Here is a 19,604-nt window from a genome sequence, read left to right as displayed (position 1 = left end):
TGCCCGCGCCCACCATTCCCGAAGCTCTCTCCCGCTCCTCTGCCTCCCAGACCGCGTTCACACGTGCACGCAAACCCGCCACCAGAGCGCCGGCGCACGTGAGAACGCGACCGCCCCGCTACCGCTCACCCGCCGCTGGCAGCCAAGGCGTTAAAGAGGTAAGTGACGGGAATGGCGGAGAGGGACAACACGAAGACGCCCGTGGCAGCCGACGCGCTCATCCCGGGGCTCGCTCGCTCCTTTTCCTGCCTCTCCCGGGGCGCCGCGCGGTGGACTCAAGAGTCAGCGAGGCTCCGCGCCCGGCATCGCGCCCTAGTTCGGTGGGCTCCTCCGCGGCGCGGCGGGAAGCTCCATACGCGCCGGAGAGCTGCTGCCGAGGCGAAGGCGGCGCCCAGCCAGCCGAGCCTAAGAGCGCCGCCGCTGCTGCAGAAAAGGACTCCGCCCGCCGCGCAGCGCCGCCGAACGAGCGCCGAGCGGACCTGCGCTCCAGCCCGCTTGCGCGCCGCTCATTCTGCGCAGCCCTCCCTCCGGCTTGGCGCTCGCCTCTTGTACTGCGCCGGGGCTGGGCTGCCGTCGGAGGGATCAGCCCGCGGCCGCCGCTCCGCCTCCTCCTCTCGCTCCTCGGCACGCTTCGGCGAAGGCAAAAGGGAGCCGGGCCCGGCGGATGGTCACTTGGCGCATGCATAGGAGCAGTGCCAGATTTACGTATAAGCTAAACAAGCTGTAGCTTAGGGCCCCACTCTCTTGGGGTCCCCAAAAAAAATTAAAGGGGGGAGAACTGGATGTACATTTCCAATATTAATGTACTACTTCTTAATTGTATTTCAGTTCAACAATTACTTTGATAAAATACATATTTGGTTATGTGCACAGGGCTTTAAATACCTATTAGGTCCATAATTTACCATATAGCGTATATTCAACACAAAAAACAGTGGAAATTTGTTCTTGACAAAGGACAGCAGGACATATAAAGGGCCCTATTTCCTTCAGAGGCTTAGGGCCTCATCAAACCTAATTTCGGCCCTGCATAGGAGCCAACTCCTATCCCCTCCCCCAATAAAATGTTTGAGGCAATCGACACCCCCCCAAAAAAGGTGGAGGTCATTTCATGCAATGGGGCTTCGTCCCAGGTGAGCAGGTATCAGCAGGCATGCAGACTGCAAGAATAAATATAATCCTACAGCTCTAGAGGCTGCGTCACATTTCCTGCGGTCAGAGGCAATATACCACTGAATGCCAGTTTCTGGGAATCACAAGAGGGGAGACTTCTGTTGCACCCAGGTCCTGCTTGTGGGCTTCACATGGGCATCTGGCTGGCTACTCTGTGAGCCGGATGTTTGACCAGATGGACAACTGGCCTGATTCTGTCAGGGCGCCTCTTACATTCATTTTTAATATTTCCCCCCCCCTCTGTTGCCGCAATTTCCTGGTGACTTGATTTGGCTAAGTCAGGGGTAAAGGTAAAGGAACCCCTGACTGTTAGGTCCAGTCGCGGACGACTCTGGGGTTGCAGCGCTCATCTCGCTTAACTGGCCAAGGGAGCCGGCGTACAGCTTCCAGGTCATGTGGCCAGCATGACTAAGCCGCTTCTGGCGAACCAGAGCAGCGCACGGAAACACTGTTTACCTTCCCGCCGGAGTGGTACTTATTTATCTACTTGCGCTTTGTCGTGCTTTCGAACTGCTAGGTGGGCAGGAGCTGGGACCGAGCAACGGGAGCTCATAACGTCACGGGGATTCGAACCGCCGACCTTCTGATCAGCAAGCCGGTGGCTCTGTGGTCATTTAAAATAATCCCGCTCATTTACAATAATCCATCTATTCCCCCACCCCCATTATTTAGGTACTGGTGTGTGTGTGTGGTTCCCAGGCTGATTGCTCCTTTGTGCTTCACCTGCTGTCATCTACACTTGTTGATATTAATTTGCTTGTGTGACACGAGTTCAATATGATGTGGACTTAACTTGTATCCCTGGCTGCTTATGCCACAGTAGATCAGTTGCAGCGCAATGCTGTGCCTTATTGCCTCTGCATTCATGGAACTACTTCTGCAGAAAGTGCACAGGATTGCAAGCTCCATCGAACAGAGTAAGGCTGCAAGCCTGTACAATGAACTCTGTGTGGCTTTCTTCTAGGTATGCATATAGGATTGGACCATTGCAGTGCTTTTTTCTGGGGGGACGCAGGGGAAACAGACCCCTAAACATTTTTTTTAATCTTTGTATTTTGTCCATTTACTCTATTTGTTTTTCCTGATTTGAACTATAAAATGGTGGTTTTCTTGAATCAAAATGAGAAGACCCTGAAACATTTTTATAGAAAAAAAGCACTGGACCATTGCTTTTGAATAAACATACAAAGGAACACATTGTTAGGAGGGGTTTTGGTTTGTTTGTTTTTTGCTACCACACCGCCCTCTGCAGGTTTTGGTTAGACTAACCCAGCTACCCTTGAGGAATACAGTTTTGCTTAGGTAAGCCTGAGTTGAAACTTGATCCAAAAAATGGGTGGGAGGCTTGTATGTACGGTATGATTGCAACCTACCCACATGTAACATGTGCAATTTCAGCTTTATGCAGTTGAAAGCCAGTCAGTTGGAACAGCAGAAATTAAATGCAGGGAAGGTGGAGAACTGGATCATAAAGAATGCTGATTGCCGAAGAATTGATGCTTTTGAATTATGGTGCTGGAGGAGACTCTTGAGAGTCCCATGGACTGCAAGAAGATCAAACCTATCCATTCTGAAGGAAATCAGCCCTGAGTGCTCACTGGAAGGACAGATCGTGAAGCTGAGGCTCCAATACTTTGGCCACCTTATGAGAAGAGAAGACTCCCTGGAAAAGACCCTGATGTTGGGAAAGATTGAGGGCACTAGGAGAAGGGGACGACAGAGGATGAGATGGTTGGACAGTGTTCTCAAAGCTACCAACATGAGTCTGACCAAACTGCGGGAGGCAGTGGAAGACAGGAGTGCCTGATGTCCTCTGGTCCATGGGGTCACGAAGAGTTGGATACGACTAAACAACAACAAATGAGACTCTTAATCTCAAGGTCTTGGGTTTGAGCCCCACATTGGGCCAAAGATTCCTGCATTGCAGGGAGTTGGACTAGACGATCTTTAGGGCCCCTTCCCATCCTACAATTCTACGATTCTATGATTCTATGATTCAGTGTTTTTTTGGCACAGAAAGAGCTTTTAAGCTCTCCCACCTTGCTTACGAGGTAGGGAATGTTTTAAAAAAAATTTTTAAAAAACCTTGGGATATACCGTAGTGCCTATAGAATCACGTTTAACCTCCTTCCGAGGAGAAAATTTCACGTTACCCTCCCAAGAACCCTGTGCGATGAGCGAGGCGGAAGATGCTCCCATTTGACTCCCAGCTTGGAAAAGTGTCAGGCCACCAGTGGATTAGTTCGCAGGGCCCCCACTGGCAATATGGGAATAATGACTAGGGACGGGCATGACTTCTTTTTATTAACACTGAGGAACCAGAAATTAAAATCAAAAATAAAACAAAACCTGAATAGAAATGTGCAGAAACTCTCCACTGGGCATCTCTGTTGATTTCTGCGGAATACAAACGCCGCCCCCCCCCCTAAGTGAACCACGAAACGACCCACCCGCACAATGGAATGCTTCTCTCCCATTTTATCTCTGAGTTATGCGCAGGCGCATTCAAGCTTTCGCCTCGGGCGCACCAAGTCCGGGTGTGCGTCGCCGCGCTGCCTACGTAGTGCCGCGCCGGCGCAGCTTGAAGGAAGCGGCCGCCCATTGTGAGCCAAGAGGCCGCGAGTGCGCGTGCGCCAGCCTGAGGAGGGTTCGCGATGGCGGCGGCCGCGGGCGGCCCTGAGGCGGCGGCAGCAGCGGCGGGACCCTCGGAGGCGGCGGCGGCCGGCGTCGCCGTGGCGGCCTCCTCGTCGTCGTCGCCGGCCGTGGCCCCCGTGGTGGTGCAGCGCGAGCCGGTGTACAACTGGCAGGCCACGAAGCGGTCTCTGCGGGAGCGATTCGCCTTCCTCTTCGCCAACGAGCTGCTGAGCGACGTGCGGTTCGTGGTGGGCAAAGGCGGGCCGAGGGCCGGAGGAGGAGGCGCGCCCGGGCCGGGCCAGCAACGCATCCCCGCGCACCGCTTCGTCCTAGCCGCCGGCAGCGCCGTCTTCGACGCCATGTTCAACGGCGGCATGGCCACCACCTCGGCCGAGATCGAGCTGCCCGACGTGGAGCCCGCCGCTTTCCTCGCCCTGCTCAGGTCCGTCGAGGAGGAGGAGGAAGGAAGGGTGGGTCGCCTCCGCAGCGCGACGGCGGTGGCTGCTGGATAGACGCTCCGTGCACGACACATTGTCAAGATGTGGCCACGTCCACACCATCGTTCGAAGCGCTATGATACCGCTTTAAAACAGTCCTGGCTTCTCCCCAAAGAATTGTGGGGCTGTAGTTTGCTAAGGGTGCCGAAAGCTCTTAGGAGAAACCCCCCTCCCTCCATCAGCTGGATAGGTCAGTGGGTTAGAGGTAAAAGGTAAAGGACCCCTGGATGGTTCCAGTGCTCATCTCGCTTTCAGGCCGAGGGAGCCGGCGTTTGTCCACAGATAGCTTTCTGGGTCATGTGGCCAGCATGACTAAACCGCTTCTGGCACAACGGAACACTGTGATGGAAACCAGAGCAATGGAAACTCCGTTTACCTTCCCGCCATAGCAGTACCTATTTATCTACTTGCACTGGCGTGGTTTCGAACTGCTAGGTTGACAGGAGCTGTGACAACAGAGTAACAGGAGCGCACCCCATCATGGGGATTCGAACCGCCGACCTTCTGATCAGCAAACCCAAGAGGCTCAGTGGTTTAGCCCACCGCCACCCACATCCCTAGTGGGTTAGAGCATGGTGCTGACAAGGTCACAGATTCACTCCCCATGTGGAATGGCTGCATATTCCTGCTTTGCTGGGAGTTGGACTAGATCAGTCCTCAGCAAGGTTATCCGGCCATGGGCCGGATCATTCTCATAGACACCTGTGGGCTGGACGGGCATAGCGCGACACCAGAAATGGTGTCTGCGCATGTCCGCTGCACCGGAAATTGCACCTGCGCAGAAGCATTTCCGGCGCCGCTCGGCAAGTCCCCTCACTGCGCTGCGGCGGTTTAGCACAGCGCGGGGGGGGGGACTCCCGAGCGGCTAGAAATGACCTCTGTGGGCCGCATCCGGGCCACGGTTGCCGACCTCTGGACTAGATGATGATGATGATGATAATAAATTTATTATTTAAATCCTGCCCTTCTGTCTGGGTTTCCCCAGCCACTCTGGGCAGCTTCCAACAGAATATTAAAAACAAGATAAAACATAAAACAGGGTCCGCTAACAACGCTCAGTGCCCTTAACAAACTACAGTTACTAGGATTCTTCATGAGGGTCGCCATGACTGTTTAAGGTGGCATAGTGCTTTAAATTTGTGGTGTGGGTGTTGCCTTAGGTGGCTATAAAAATGGGTTTGGACAGCCAGTTGTTTGTGGCTAGCATGATGGCTCTATGTTTCCCAGTATTGGACACAGTATGCTTCTGACTACCAGTTGGCGAAGAACAACAATGGGAGGGCTATTAATCCAGTAGGACCCTTTTCATGTTTTTATGGTGCTAAATTTATATTTTATAGTATTTTACGCCTGTAAAAATAAATAGCATGTTTTATTGAATAATTTATATTTGCTCATGGTTATTTTATATAGACATTTACATCCCAGCTTGCTTGCGTCTATGCAGTTCTTAGAGTGGTTGAGTACAGTATATAGATTACCCTTGTGTAATCAACAAAAGTAGCTGGACTGCCATAAGCTATACCATACCATATACCTCCTATACCATAAGTATAGGAGGGAGTGGAAACTGTCCTTTCTAGAGCAGCATTTTAAGAAAACAAGAACAATCCTACCCTGTTTCTCATATTTTAAGACATACCCATAAAATAAGCCATAGCAGGATTTTTAAGCATTCAAGGAATATAAGCCATACCCCGAAAAAAAGACATAGTGATAGGCGCAGCAGCAATGCCGGCCGCGGCAGGAGGAGGAAAAAAATAAGACATCCCTTGAAAATAAGCCATAGTGTGTTTTTTTGAGGAAAAAATAAGTATAAGACATGTCTTATAATATGAGAAACACGGTATTGGATCAGACCAAAGGACCAACTTGTCCAGCATCCTGTTTTCCACCTTGGCCAACCAACTGCCTTTGGGAAGCCCACAAAGCAGAGGTGTGAACAGAACCGTACAGTACTTGTCTCCTCACTTGTGAGTGACAACAACTAACATTCAGATGCATACCTCCTCTGATACTTGAAGGAATATACAGCTGCCATAACTTGTAAGCTATTACCCTTAATGAATTTGTCTACTTCCCCATTTAAAACCATTTAAGTTGGTGGCCCTAACTATATCTTAAGGTAGCTAATTCCATAGTTTAACTTTCTGCATATTTTTTTCTAAGCTGGATGTGATAGAGGGGTTTTTCTTCCTCTGACGGCTTGCTTGATTTGCATTATTGGGTGCAAAAGAGGGATAGAGTCTTCCATCCCACCTCTGTCACTGCACTTGGAACTCCTTGTCACCTGTGACCATCAAGGGACCACTTAAATTCAAGACTGGCATATAAATAAATGATATGAATAAACAAATATAACCTGGTCTGTGGAATGTGACCTTGGAGGCTGTGGCACAGATTTTGATTTCCTGAAAGACCCACTGGTCAGTGGCTTAGTGAGGGAAGATTTGAACCAGGGGCTTACTTTGTTGGGTTTTTATTCACTTAATTATGCCAATTATGGCAATCCTGGAATTGCTGCTTCCAAATATTGTGTAAAAAGTCATGCTGCATAAGGTTTAGTGTACACTCCCTCTGTGAGTGCATTGACAGATCTATTGGTGAAGTCTCACTCCCTGATTGGAAGACATGTATAGAGGTCTTGTGGTGTCAAGCAACTGGCAGTGCTTGTTCTCTGCACAAGATGGTATTGCAATCTTGAGTTTTTTCTTTTGCATGGCAGAGAGAATTGTCTAGTGCCTGACTTTCTATGTTAACTACTCATTCAAACCAGTTATTGTGGATGAGAGAGTTTTGGTATGGATTTTGAATAGAACATAGATTTGGGTGTGGAGATGCTGCTCTGGTGTGTATGATCTGGAAGATGCAGCCTTAGAGCCCAAGATGAAAATAGTTAGAAGTCAAAATACTTGAATCTGAGTTTGTATCTGGTCAGTAACAAAGAAGCTCTGAACTATTCTTCTAGGAATGTAGTATTTCTTGTCTGGTTTTGCATCGTAAGGCAATCACTGACCTTTCAAGTTTGTAAAGCTGCTGACTTTCTGCAGATAGGCAAGATTGCCCGTTAATATTTGGGGTAGGATTGCCTGTCATATGCTGTAGAACCAGCTCTGCAGAACAAAGGATACTAGGATCTTGAGCGACCTGCAGCTCAGTGCTGTGTGTATGTACTTCAAAGTAAGTTCAGTGGGTCTTTCAAGTTATAAAGGGTGGCTGCCTTAATTGTCATCAAGCACTGCTGCTGACAGTGTTTGGGTTTGGTGGCTGTCCTTTGAATAGCACCTTAAGGTGCTAGCTGTTAGAGTACGCAAGTCCACAACACAGTATGCACAGCTTCTATGGGGGACCAGCAACAGAGACTCCCCCAAAGACCTTTGTGTCAGGAATATAAGGGCTCAGACGGTCCTTAAAATATCCTGGACCCAGATTGTTAAGGGTCCTTACCCTTGAACCTGGTCTGGTAATATATGGGCAGCCATTGCTAGCTTTTAAGTAATATGCTGGCAGTAGTCTGTCCCCGTCATTTTGTTTAACAGTACTTTTATTCACAAATAGTTACCAGGACACATTATACAGCTTATTATCAGTAGACATAATAGAAGAAGAATAAAGTCCTAGGATTTGTTTTGACTTCGGGCTTTAATTTTTTGAATTTAATTTTTATGTAGCTGTTACATTTCAGTACAGTAATTACATTGAATATCTCTTAACACCCTATTTTAAATAGGAATGTACAATAAAACTGAAGTGTATCACCATGTTTTACATACAACTTAAAGTTGCTTGAAACTGACAATTATCTCTATTGACTGTTCTGCTTCTAAATGGGTAGGTACTCCTCCACTAAAGTTAGCTATTGGAAGGAAAGGTATTAATGGGCATATATTAGATAGTTCTCATAACTTTCTCTTCTTTGATTCCCAGGTTTTTGTATTCAGATGAAGTTCAGATTGGTCCTGAAACCGTTATGACCACTCTCTACACAGCCAAGAAGTATGCTGTCCCAGCCTTAGAAGCTCATTGTGTTGAATTTCTCACTAAGCACCTTCGGGCAGACAATGCCTTTATGCTGCTTACTCAGGTAACCTGCTGACTTGCATACTTGATGAGCTAACTGGAAATATGTGTCTGTTACTTCCCTAATTGCATAGATCTGGGCATGTCTTACTTAAAAATATGTACGTAGTAAAGCAGTTGTGAATGAATATGGAAGTTATGATAACTCACACATTTGAGTAAGGCTTCCTGCTCATGATCTTGATTCAGCCTGTGTTTGTGTGTGTGTGTTGTGAACAACACTGTGGAAAGACAACTTGCTTAGCATTCAGGACTATTTTATAAATATAGCATGAGCTAGTGATCAGTTGTTAGCTTTTCATCTTTTGTTATCGTAGGAAAATGAAGTGAAGCTTGGTGGTTTCTGATATTCAGTGTTATCAGCCTGTGGTGTGTAAGAATCAAATTCATCCTTCTATAACTTTTATGAGTTATAATGTTTAACAGTTCTTAAAGATTGGTGCCTATCAGGCACTGTTCCATTAGACTCACTGAAAATTAAGCATGCATAGGATTCTGTGCATGCCCCAGAGCTAGTGCAGAGACACTTCTAAGTGCAGTGAAGGCCTGGGAGCTGGTAGGGAAATCTTTTCCACCTTAATTGTTACTATTTTTTTCCCATCACCCACAGTTAAGGCTGCTTAGGGTAACCAATTGCTAAGGGTTTGAACCCAGCGCATAACCAAAAATTTAAACTGGTATTAAATGGGAGCCCTGATTAGTCATGCTGTGTCGCTGTTGATAGAAGTAAGGTGCGCAACGATTGGAGGTAGCAAATGGGAGTTTTGTGTACAAAACATATTTATGTTGGAAGCAGCAATGTGAAATTAAGGTTGCTTTTGTAGAAATGGTTTTTCATTATTTTATGTTGGGAACTGTTTCTATTAGCTGTCAAGCCTATCCTGCAATACAGAATCTGCAAAATAATTCTAAGTAAATCTCTCTTGCATAGGCTCGTTTATTTGATGAACCGCAACTAGCCAGTCTCTGTCTTGACACAATAGACAAAAGTACTATGGATGCAATAAGTGCAGAAGGGTTCACAGATATTGATATAGGTAAGTAGCCCTCTGATCATTGATGTTCTTTTTGAACGACTAGGCTGAGAACTTACCTGATAGTATTTTTGCTATCCCTTCTCACATGTTGATCCAGAAAGATCCACATTCTTTGTTAATGGGAGATTTTAGTTGGCCTTTTACCTTACCAAGCTAGCCTGATTGTCTTGACCACTTTAGGGGAGATTAGTACTAGATTTTGCACTCCAACTTAATGCACATTCCCATTGAGTTTCTTTTTGATTAGGTCCTACGTAATTTGTGTGTGTGTGGAGGGGGTATTTTTATTGTTTGTTATTATGTGCATTTTTTTTGTTTTTATATTGTAAACTGCCCTGTAATCTTCAGGTGATGGACAGCACACTTTTTTAAAAAAAAGGTTTGTCAACTTTTTGTCAAATTAATTTAAGGAGTATAGGCTATGATAGCTAGTTTATGTAGTAACTTTAAAAGGCATTTAATAGCAATGAATTTTCTGGGCAGAAGTGGGCAGGGGACGGAGTCCTCAGTTTGCAAGTAACTTGATTCTTCTTCTTCTTCTTCAGACACTTTGTGTGCAGTATTGGAAAGAGACACACTAAGTATTCGTGAAAGTAGACTTTTTGGAGCTGTTGTTCGCTGGGCTGAAGCAGAATGTCAAAGACAGCAATTGCCCGTCACATCTGCAAATAAGCAGAAAGTGCTTGGCAAAGCTCTCTCCTTAATCCGCTTTCCATTGATGACGATTGAAGAGTTTGCAGCAGGTAACTGTATGGCTGGCTTCATTGTTGCAAAAAGTGGAAAGGTTCTCTACCTAAGCTTTTAGACATAATGTCCAAAATACAGGTGAAACTCAGAAAATTAGTATATCGTCGAAAAGTGCATTTATTTCAGTAATGCAACTTTTTATTTTTATTTTTACAAATGCTTTCTTTTGGAAATTCCACAGTAATAAAACCATTAGTTACAATAATGCAAAAATAAACATCGCTATTACATTTCGTTAATTACATTCCATTTATAATTGACCCGCCTAACGACAAATAATTACAATTACAACAAATAAAAGCTTGACATATCTTGCTTTGCATGTCATGCATCTATCTCATATATTGGTTTCACCTTTTAAGTTGTGTTACTGAAATAAATGCACTCTAATTTTCCGAGTTTCACCTGTATGTGCTAAGGTTCCAGTTCTGTTGGCCCTTTTACTAGAGATTAAATCATATACCAGTGGTACCTCTAGTTACGAACTTAATTTGTTCCGGAGGTCTGTTCTTAACCTGAAAATGTTCTTAACTAGAGGCGTGCTTTCACTAATGGGGCCTCTTGCTGCTGCTGCGCCGCTGGCACACCATTTCCGTTCTCATCCTGGGGCAAAGTTCTCAACTCGAGGTAACCCTTCCAGGTTAGCGGGGTTTCTAACCTGAAGCATTTGTAACCTGAGGCGTTTGTAACTCAAGGTACCACTGTATGTTTAACAACATGGTCATTGGCATGAGAAAAGTAGCAAGAAAACAATACAGTACATTTTGTTTTCTCAGAAATCTGACTTTCTTGTATTTTTATGATGCTTTTGCAGCTTGATCCAATGATGTTTATGTTGAAATAAGCCTTGTTGTTCTCAAGAAGACCTGCTTCTCAGAAAATCTGCATAAGTCTGCAGCTTTATTTTCCAATTTTTGTTAAATCATTTTTATAATGCTGCTCATTCATTTTTCGTTTAATCCCTGCAGTTAAGATTTTAGCTACCAATAATGAGAACTGCCTATGAGAACAGTTATCCTCAATTAATTCAATCATTTTTATAGTAGAAGACAAAATTTGTTCCTCATTGACAGGCCGTCTGCTTTCAAAAATGGGAAGGGTCTCTTGTAGGAGGGAAAGCAAATGTCTGCGTTATATCCGTGTTTCTCCGAAAATAAGCCATAGTGATAGGCAGTTTAACCTTGTAGGTTAAACTGTACCATACTTAATAAAAAAATAAGACATCCCCTGAAAATAAGCCACCGTGGTTTTTTTTTTTTTTTGAGGAAAAATAAATATAAGACGTCTTATTTTTGGAGAAACACGGTAGTTAGATCCTGTAAAAAAAGGAAAGTAGCTTGCACTAAAAGATATAAACCATCCACAGATAATGGCTTATTTAAAGCTACAGTCCTGTATTTAACCTACCTGAGATCGAGTCTCATTGAACTTTGTAGAACTTCTTGTACAAGACAATTTACTCATGTCAGAGGTTAAACATTGGATGAAGCACTTAAAAATAAATCAGTTGGCTTCATGTGTAACTTTGTTTTCACTTGGGATATTTGCCTTAGGCACAACAAGGGACCATAATTATGATGTTTCAGTTTTTAAAAAAAACATGTTTCAGGGTTGTTGTTTTTTTAAAAAAAAAACACCTTGGATTTAAATTTACATGTATTTAATTTTATATATTGTAATATATAACTTTGTGTTTTATATTTCTGATTTAACTGGTTGAGAATCATATATAAAACTAAACGCCTGGTTTTACCTATTTGACAAATCACACTGCTAAAATGGTTCTTTTGTGTGTGTGTGTCTGCAATATACAAACCAGTTAAACCAGAATAATTAAGTGTTTCATCCTGTTTAAGCCTATTGCCAATGGCAAATTTGGCAGCGTGAACACACATCTATAGACCATATATCATGGAAAATAATCACTCATAATACAAATCTTAATTGCCAAGCTACTACTAGTACAAATAGTTCTCGAGTCTAACCTGTGTGTTGTGGAAGAAGTCTTACTCAGTAAAGCTACTGTGGCTAACACCACATATTTCAGACTAGCTGAGGTGGACATTCAAACCTTTTATCCCAATGCTTATATTAATTTTATCTTAAAGAACATTACAGCTTATGCTACCAGATAACAAGCTTGACTCACAAGCTACTTTTTTGTTGGAGTATTTGGATTTTGTCAGCCTTCTCTTATAGGTATTTCTCCTTTTATAGCCCAGATATACAGGTGAAACTCGGAAAATTAGAATAACGTCAAAAAGTGCATTTCAGTAATGCAACTTTTTATTTTTTATTTTTCTTTTAATTTTAAAAAAATGCTTTCTTTTGGAAATTCCACAGTAATAAAACAAATAGTTACAATAATACAAAAATAAACAAAAGTAAGCATCGCTATTACATTTCATTAATTACATTTCATTTATAATTGACCCGCCTAACGACAAATAATTACAATTACAACAAATAAAGGCTTGACACATCTTGCTTTGCATGTCATGCATATATCGGTTTCACCTTTTAAGTTGCGTTACTGAAATAAATGCACTTTTCAACGATACTCTTAATTTTCTGAGTTTCACCTGTAGTTAATTGAAGTTAAACATCTACAATCTAGCAGTGGGATAGCTGTATTTAAATAGGCTTATAAAGTAATAGTTGCCTCAAGAACATTTCTCAACAGGCCTCCTAGTATATAGAATATATTCAGCTCAGTTGCACTGCCTTTTTTTCCAGGTCCTGCTCAGTCTGGAATTTTGTCAGATCGGGAAGTAGTAAATCTCTTTCTGCATTTTACAGTCAACCCTAAGCCTAGAGTTGACTATATTGACCGACCAAGATGCTGTCTTAGAGGAAAGGAATGCAGCATAAATCGATTCCAGCAAGTGGAGAGCCGCTGGGGTTACAGTGGAACAAGTGACAGGATCAGGTATTGGTCCATTTTCAGGGGAACTCATGTGGTTAGCCTATCACAATTAGGAGAAACCTTCCAAAATATTATTGCTCAGTTAGCAACTTAGTAGCTGGCCATGAAGGCATGTATTTTCCCTGCCATCATAGACACATTAAAGAAGAAAGCATGGCTAAGGATGCTTGTTCTGCTGTTTGGCTTTTCACACAGTTTTGGATAACTCCCGTAGGGAATCGTATGGCAGCACGTTGGTGCTCAAATAAACACACACTGGGCTATGACATGGAAGGTTTCTCTTGTGGCTTTGGGATTGCATGGAGACTAGGTAAAAGGTGCACTGTTCTGCCTATAATAAATGTTCTTATTGGGTGTAAACACTGGCTGATAGGTTTGGGATCAAATTCATTAAGGCTGTGTACACGTAGTTTTGTTGGCCCTTAGTCTGATTCAATAGATTATTACAGTGGTGCCTCCGGTTGTGGACGGGATCCGTTCTGGAGGTCCGGATGTATTCCGAAGTTTCAGCAAACGGAGGTGCCGCTTCTGCGCACACATGCGGCGTGCAAAAGTGCTTCTGTGCATGTGTACAGCGCGTAGAGAACTTCTGTGCATGCGCAAGCGGTGAAACCCAGAAATATACTTCCAGGTTTGCCGCTTTCACAATACGAAGCCGAGGGTCTACTGCAGGCATCCCCAAACTTCGGCCCTCCAGATGTTTTGGACTACAATTCCCATCATCCCTAACCACTGGTTCTGTTAGCTAGGGATCATGGGAGTTTTAGGCCAAAACATCTGGAGGGCTGCAGTTTGGGGATGCCTGGTCTACTGTATTTGACACTTGGTTTGTTCAATATATATTTACTTGATGGAGGCTGGGATCTAAAGAGCTACTAGGGAAAACATTTTTTTGCTTTGAAAGCTGATGAGCCTACCCTGCAAAATACCATACCACAAGGAGCTGTTGAAATTACCCTCAGTTTCAAAAGCAGCTTGCCATGTGGCATGGGTGGTTGCTGTTAAAAAAGGAAAAAGAAAGCCCAGTGCCTCCCTTGGGTGCATAGAACTGGTAATACAACTCTCTGAATCCTGGCCCAGGTGCTTACAAAAACACGGTGAGGTCTTCTTCAGAAGAGACTGCTTGAAGCTTAATGTTCAGCACACTATGGATGCTGTTGCACCATATGCTCTTGTGTGTTGACTTATAGTATTTCACTAAAGATAATGGACATCGGTTAAATAATTCTTGTATAAAAGAGCATTAAAAGAAGGGCCAAAGCTTCTAGCATTTAGGCAAGATCAAGAGGTTGCTTACAATACAATTACAATTGTATTGTACAACTAGTGTATTTCAGCCCGTTCAATAACGGGCGCTAGAACATCCTGGGGTTCGGAGAAGCACTTGCGCAGCGCTTCTCCGAACCCTGGGACCTGTCCTTGCTGTCGGCGGCAGGGGGACAGGAACGGAGGAGAAGAAAGCGCTGCTTTCTCCTCCATTCCTCTCCCCAAGCCGCGGACAGGAAGGAGGCATCCTGGGGTTCGGAGAAGCACTTGCGCAGCGCTTCTCCAAACCCTGGGACCTGTCCTTGCTGTCCCCAAGCCGCGGACAGGAAGGAGGCATTCTGGGGTTCGGAGAAGCGCTTGCGTAGCGCTTCTCTGAACCCCGGGACCTGTCCTTGCTGGACGCACACACGTGCGCGCTCCCCCCCCCCCCGCCAACGCTCAGTCCAGCCAGGAGCGGCGGTTGGCAGCCGCAGGGAAACGGTAGGTGGGGGGGAGAGCGCACGTGTGTGTGCGTCCAGTCTCTGCTGTCCAATCCCTGTGTCCCTGGGGCCCATGCGCAGTAACCCAGGGACACACGGGAAAACTGGACGCAGAGACACTTGGACTTTATTATATAGCATACAATTAAGTACCATAAGATGGGATTTTTTTCCCCTTTTTATTATTGTTCCAGTGTTGATTTTGTTAATTTGTATTGGGAGGAGTTTGTTTTATACAGACAAATTACTATTAGAAATGTTGTTTAAATGTTTGTGCAAGTCACCTTGGGTCTTGTTTTGAGAAAGGAGTCTAAGAAATGTAAATAATAATGATAGCAGACATTGGAATAAAACAGCTCCTGAATTGAATCACTAACACACACACCCCAACTGATAAAACTACTAGCAGCAAATCAAATAGTTCCTATTCTTCTTTTTAAAGTAGTCTATATTGCCCTCTGAATCCCTGATGAAATAAGCATTTTAACTTTATTTTCAGAAGATGAGAACAGAACTGACTTCACAAGTCTTTCTGGGGAGGGGATTCAGAAGGGGAGGGAGTCCTGCTGAGGGGATTCTGCCCCTTGTCCCTACTTGTCAGACAAACAGAAGCCTGAGCTGATCTCTTCTGGAGATCTTGGTGTATGATGAAGCTGGTGAGGGAGAAGAAAATCTGTTAGGTAAATATGGTCTCGTTTGACGGCATAGGTATCTTTTTAAGCATGTGGTAGAACTGGAATTTGTACACTTCTAGCTTATTTCTGTGCAAAATAAAGGTAGAAATAAATGTAGTTTATTCAACCCTTATTTGGAAATTTTAACACTAGTCAATTACATTTTTCTCTTCATATTTCAAATACATATACTTCCCTTTATTGTCTATGGGTTCACGAAGAGTCAGACATGACTAAATGACTAAACAACAACAACAACTAATTCTTTATTTTCTCTTTTTAAGGTTCACAGTTAATAGAAGGATTTCGATAGTGGGATTTGGATTGTATGGATCTATTCATGGACCCACAGATTACCAAGTTAATATACAGGTACCATCATGCTTTCTACGTGATTAATGAGTGACACATTTTCCTTTGACACCAAAATATGTAAATAGTTCATTAATTTAACTAAATTGGCCAGGGATAGTCTGTTCAGAGTTGCATCATTTTAGGATATTGGATCAGTAGATTACTGAGGCAGGGTTTCTTATTTATGGTCCCATGGAACTGGCTTTCCATTCAAACTTGCCATGTTGGAACTTGCTTGTGGAAGACACACACCAACACACTTTGAGTATTGCTACCTTGATATATCTGGAGTGTTTCAAGGGGAATACTACCTAAATTACTGAACTCTGTGTGAATTACGTTTTCAGATCTTCTGTTAAGGTACTACAGGGCTTCTGAAGAAAAAAATGTGCTTGGCAAAAAAATTGTATGCCAGTACTTGAATAAATAGTTATCAAGAAATCCAGACTATTTTAATGGATGACTTTCAAAAGCACTTATTATTATTATTATTTCAAAAGCAATTACTGGTATTTATCATCATCATCCACATCATATTATAATTATTTATTAAATTTGTATACCACCCTTCCTCCATAGATCTCAGGGTGGTTCACAACATAAAATTACAATATGAAAATCACAAAACAGATAGTAAAAATAAAAACAGCAACAAACCAATAATCTCCCTCCCACAACACATTGACAAGGGTATTGGATGTCAATCAGCCGAAGGCCTGGTTGAAAAGGAATATTTTCACCTGGCACCTAAAGGTGTATAATGAGGGTGCCAGCTGAACCTCCCTGGAAAGAACATTCCACAAATGGGGAGCCATCACAGAAAATGCCCGTTCTCATGATGCCAACCTACAGATCTCTTGTGGAGGAGTCACATGATGAAGGGCCTCAGAGGATGATCTCAGGTTCATATGGAGACCTGGTGGTATAATGGCAATGTAGACACTTCACAATTCTGATTGGGGAAGGCATTCCAAAGACAAAGCAAAACCCCTTTTGTCTTACCTATGACAGAAGGAGCATCTGAGGAAGAGCTTCTGAAATTGGTTTTGATTGCTTTGAACTATGCCCTGAAACAATTAGTATAGATCCTGTACTAGATTGTGTATTAATTACAGGTGCCAATTAGAGCCCCAATTTAAGAATTATGGGTTGTGAAAGCTTTGCTTGTTGAAGCCCCAAGCTGTGGTTTCAGTTTTAGCCAGAAGCTGTAAGAGTGAAACAGGTTCCAGTGGCAAAAATCAGGTTCTGGTCATCTTAATAAATAATGTGTAGGAAGTGGTTTCCAAAACAAACAAAAAATCACAGGGTGTTTTCTGTTTTATTTCTTGTCATGCTGTCTTACTGCAGATAATTGAATATGAGAAAAATCAGACGCTAGGGCAGAATGACACTGGATTTAGCTGTGACGGAACTGCCAATACCTTCAGAGTGATGTTCAAAGAACCTATAGAGATTCTGCCAACTGTGTGTTACACTGCTTGTGCAACCCTAAAAGTAAGATGTTCTCAATTATTTTGTAAATACTTTAAACATGAGCGATGAGAGAACTGGACTGTGTGTATTATGTGTGGCTTATATAATATAAGCCTCTTCATTACTAAAATGAATAATCTCTGCTGTAGCATATATTTCTTGGTATTGTAATTCTTTGCCACTAATTTACTTTACTGCTTATTTATAAAGTATTGTAAAGAAGAAGGGAATAAACTTACCTTGTTATTATTCTTTAGGGCCCTGATTCTCATTATGGCACAAAGGGATTGAAGAAAGTAATCCACGAGTCCCCCACTTCAAGCAAAACCTGCTTTTTCTTTTTTAGTTCACCGGGTAACAACAATGGTACATCAATAGAGGATGGGCAAATACCAGAAATAATATTTTATACGTAACTTCAAATAACTGAGAAGTAAAACTTTGCATTGACTCATGATAAAAAGGACAGATGGAAGATACAGAATACTGTGAAGCATTGTAAATACATAATCTCAGATGCGTTATGATGATACTGAAGTATTGTACATGGAAGGTACTAAAACCTAGTATTCACTACTTCCAGTACCTGTATTCTTACCTGTACATAAGTATTTAACTTGATCACTTTAAATATACTACCATTATTACCTGAAAGCTGGAGCAGAGTATTTGTATTTTTTCCTGAAATATACGTGTTGCAAATGATATATCATTGGTGGATGGTATGATTGCGTTCCTGCACAATACGCCAGCCACATTAAACTGAAATTGCATTCTTAAAACTGAATACTTATGAAGAGAAGCCGAATTAAGGTTGATACAAATTGCCTCTGTAATTGTACTCAGTACTGTGTACCAAAAATTAAATCAGTTTTGCTGGGGAAATGTTATTCAGAAGTCAGTTGTACGAAGCTATCCTTGAAATAAAGTTAAGAGTGGAAGCAATTTTGTATAGTCCCGGAATACAGTACGTTACTTAAAAATAAATCTTGAACACTTTAAACTTACTTGTTCGTACAAATGCAAACAAACTGAGTAGTTCAGTAAATATATAAAGGGGTAATTAAGAATAATGTTTAAAGTAGCCTAGCCATATATTTGTAAGTATTAAAGATACTGGCTAGGTTCCAAAGGATCAGAATGCTTAGTCTCCCAATGAAAGTTGTTGTTCAAAACATCTGGAGGGGACTAGGTTGGCAAAGGATGGTGTACAGGTGGAATATCCCATAGAAAATCATGCAAGGCCATTTTAAGAGTCTGAAATGCTACAACTCAAACCCGGTGAGGTATAGTTGTTTGCTAGGATCTGAAAAGCTTGTCATTTAAATCCTTACTTTGTATTGCAAAATCTATGGTACTTTAAAAGTACCATTGTGCTGAGTAATGGGCCTTTTTCATAGGTAAAAAGGAACAGGATTGCAAAGTTCCCCTGGCCTCAAAAACTAGTTCCATGGTGATTTGGCTCCACGTTGTTGATTGGAATCTGCTGTCACAGCAGCATTTTTCAAAGCTGCTTTGATCATTAATGCATGCCTCTACACCAGGCATCCCCAAACTTCGGCCCTCCAGATGTTTTGGACTACAATTCCCATCTTCCCTGACCACTGGTTCTGTTAGCTAGGGATCATGGGAGTTGTAGGCCAAAACATCTGGAGGGCCGCAGTTTGGGGATGCCTGCTCTACACATCCAGTGAGCTATGGATCAGGCTAGTGAAAAAGAGAGAGGTAACTTCATCTTTGAGATCTCATTGAAAATGTGCCACAAATGTCTGTGATGCATACCTCACTGCGTGGAACTTTAGTGAAGCAAGCAGATGCTGTATTACATATCACAAGTGTCTGAAATGCTGCATTTTCTGTCGAGGTGGTTAGTATAAAGGTAAAGGACCCCTGACAGTTAAGTCCAGTTGCAGACGACTCGGGGGTTGCAGCACTCATCTCGCTTTACAGGCCGAGGGAGCCGGCGTTTGCAGAGTTTTTCCAGGTCATGTGGCCAGCATGACTAAGCCGTTTCTGGCGCAGCGGAACACCAAAACCAGAGCAGCACACAGAAACACCATTTACCTTCCTGCCAGAGCAGTACCTATTTATCTACTTGCACTTTTGGCATGCTTTCGAACTGCTAGGTTGGCAGGAGCTGGGACCAAGCAATGGGAGCTCACCCCGTCACTGGGATTTGAACTGCCGACCTTCTGATCGGCAAGCCCAAGAGGCTCAGTGGTTTAGACCACTCACCTGTGTCCCTGAGGTGGTTAGTACCATAT

At 43.3% G+C, this 19,604-nt stretch overlaps 2 protein-coding genes across 4 annotated transcripts in view; one reads left to right on the top strand and one right to left on the bottom strand.

The window, feature by feature from the left end:
• TM6SF1 (transmembrane 6 superfamily member 1) overlaps positions 1-558 on the bottom strand; it is a 29,046-nt gene extending 28,488 nt beyond the window's left edge. The window contains exon 1 of one of the 2 annotated variants that reach the window (XM_060282575.1): positions 130-558. In XM_060282575.1, coding sequence (XP_060138558.1) covers positions 130-221 — 92 coding nt within the window. In that variant the 5' untranslated portion in view covers positions 222-558. The remainder of the gene's footprint in view (positions 1-129) is intronic. The other variant, XM_035131258.2, reaches the window with a different exon arrangement.
• Positions 559-3,794: 3,236 nt separating this feature from the next.
• Positions 3,795-18,285, top strand: BTBD1 (BTB domain containing 1). Of its 2 annotated transcripts, XM_035131924.2 has the most exons (8): positions 3,795-4,249; positions 8,232-8,388; positions 9,316-9,421; positions 9,967-10,164; positions 12,905-13,097; positions 15,798-15,885; positions 17,215-17,361; positions 17,598-18,285. In XM_035131924.2, the coding sequence occupies exons 1-8, from the start codon at positions 3,828-3,830 to the stop codon at positions 17,754-17,756; spliced, it is 1,470 nt and encodes a 489-aa protein (XP_034987815.2). In that variant the 5' UTR covers positions 3,795-3,827; the 3' UTR covers positions 17,757-18,285. The 2 variants fall into 2 exon arrangements, 1 of the variants encoding a protein (XP_034987815.2); XR_009558538.1 differs by lacking the exons at positions 17,215-17,361; positions 17,598-18,285 and adding an exon at positions 15,339-15,519.
• The last annotated feature ends 1,319 nt before the right edge of the window (positions 18,286-19,604 follow it).

The sequence above is a fragment of the Zootoca vivipara genome, chromosome 14 (genome assembly GCF_963506605.1).
Source record: "Zootoca vivipara chromosome 14, rZooViv1.1, whole genome shotgun sequence".
Taxonomy (NCBI): Eukaryota; Metazoa; Chordata; class Lepidosauria; order Squamata; family Lacertidae; genus Zootoca; species Zootoca vivipara.
Note: the sequence above shows the minus strand (reverse complement) of the source record. Positions and strands in the feature narration are given on the sequence as shown.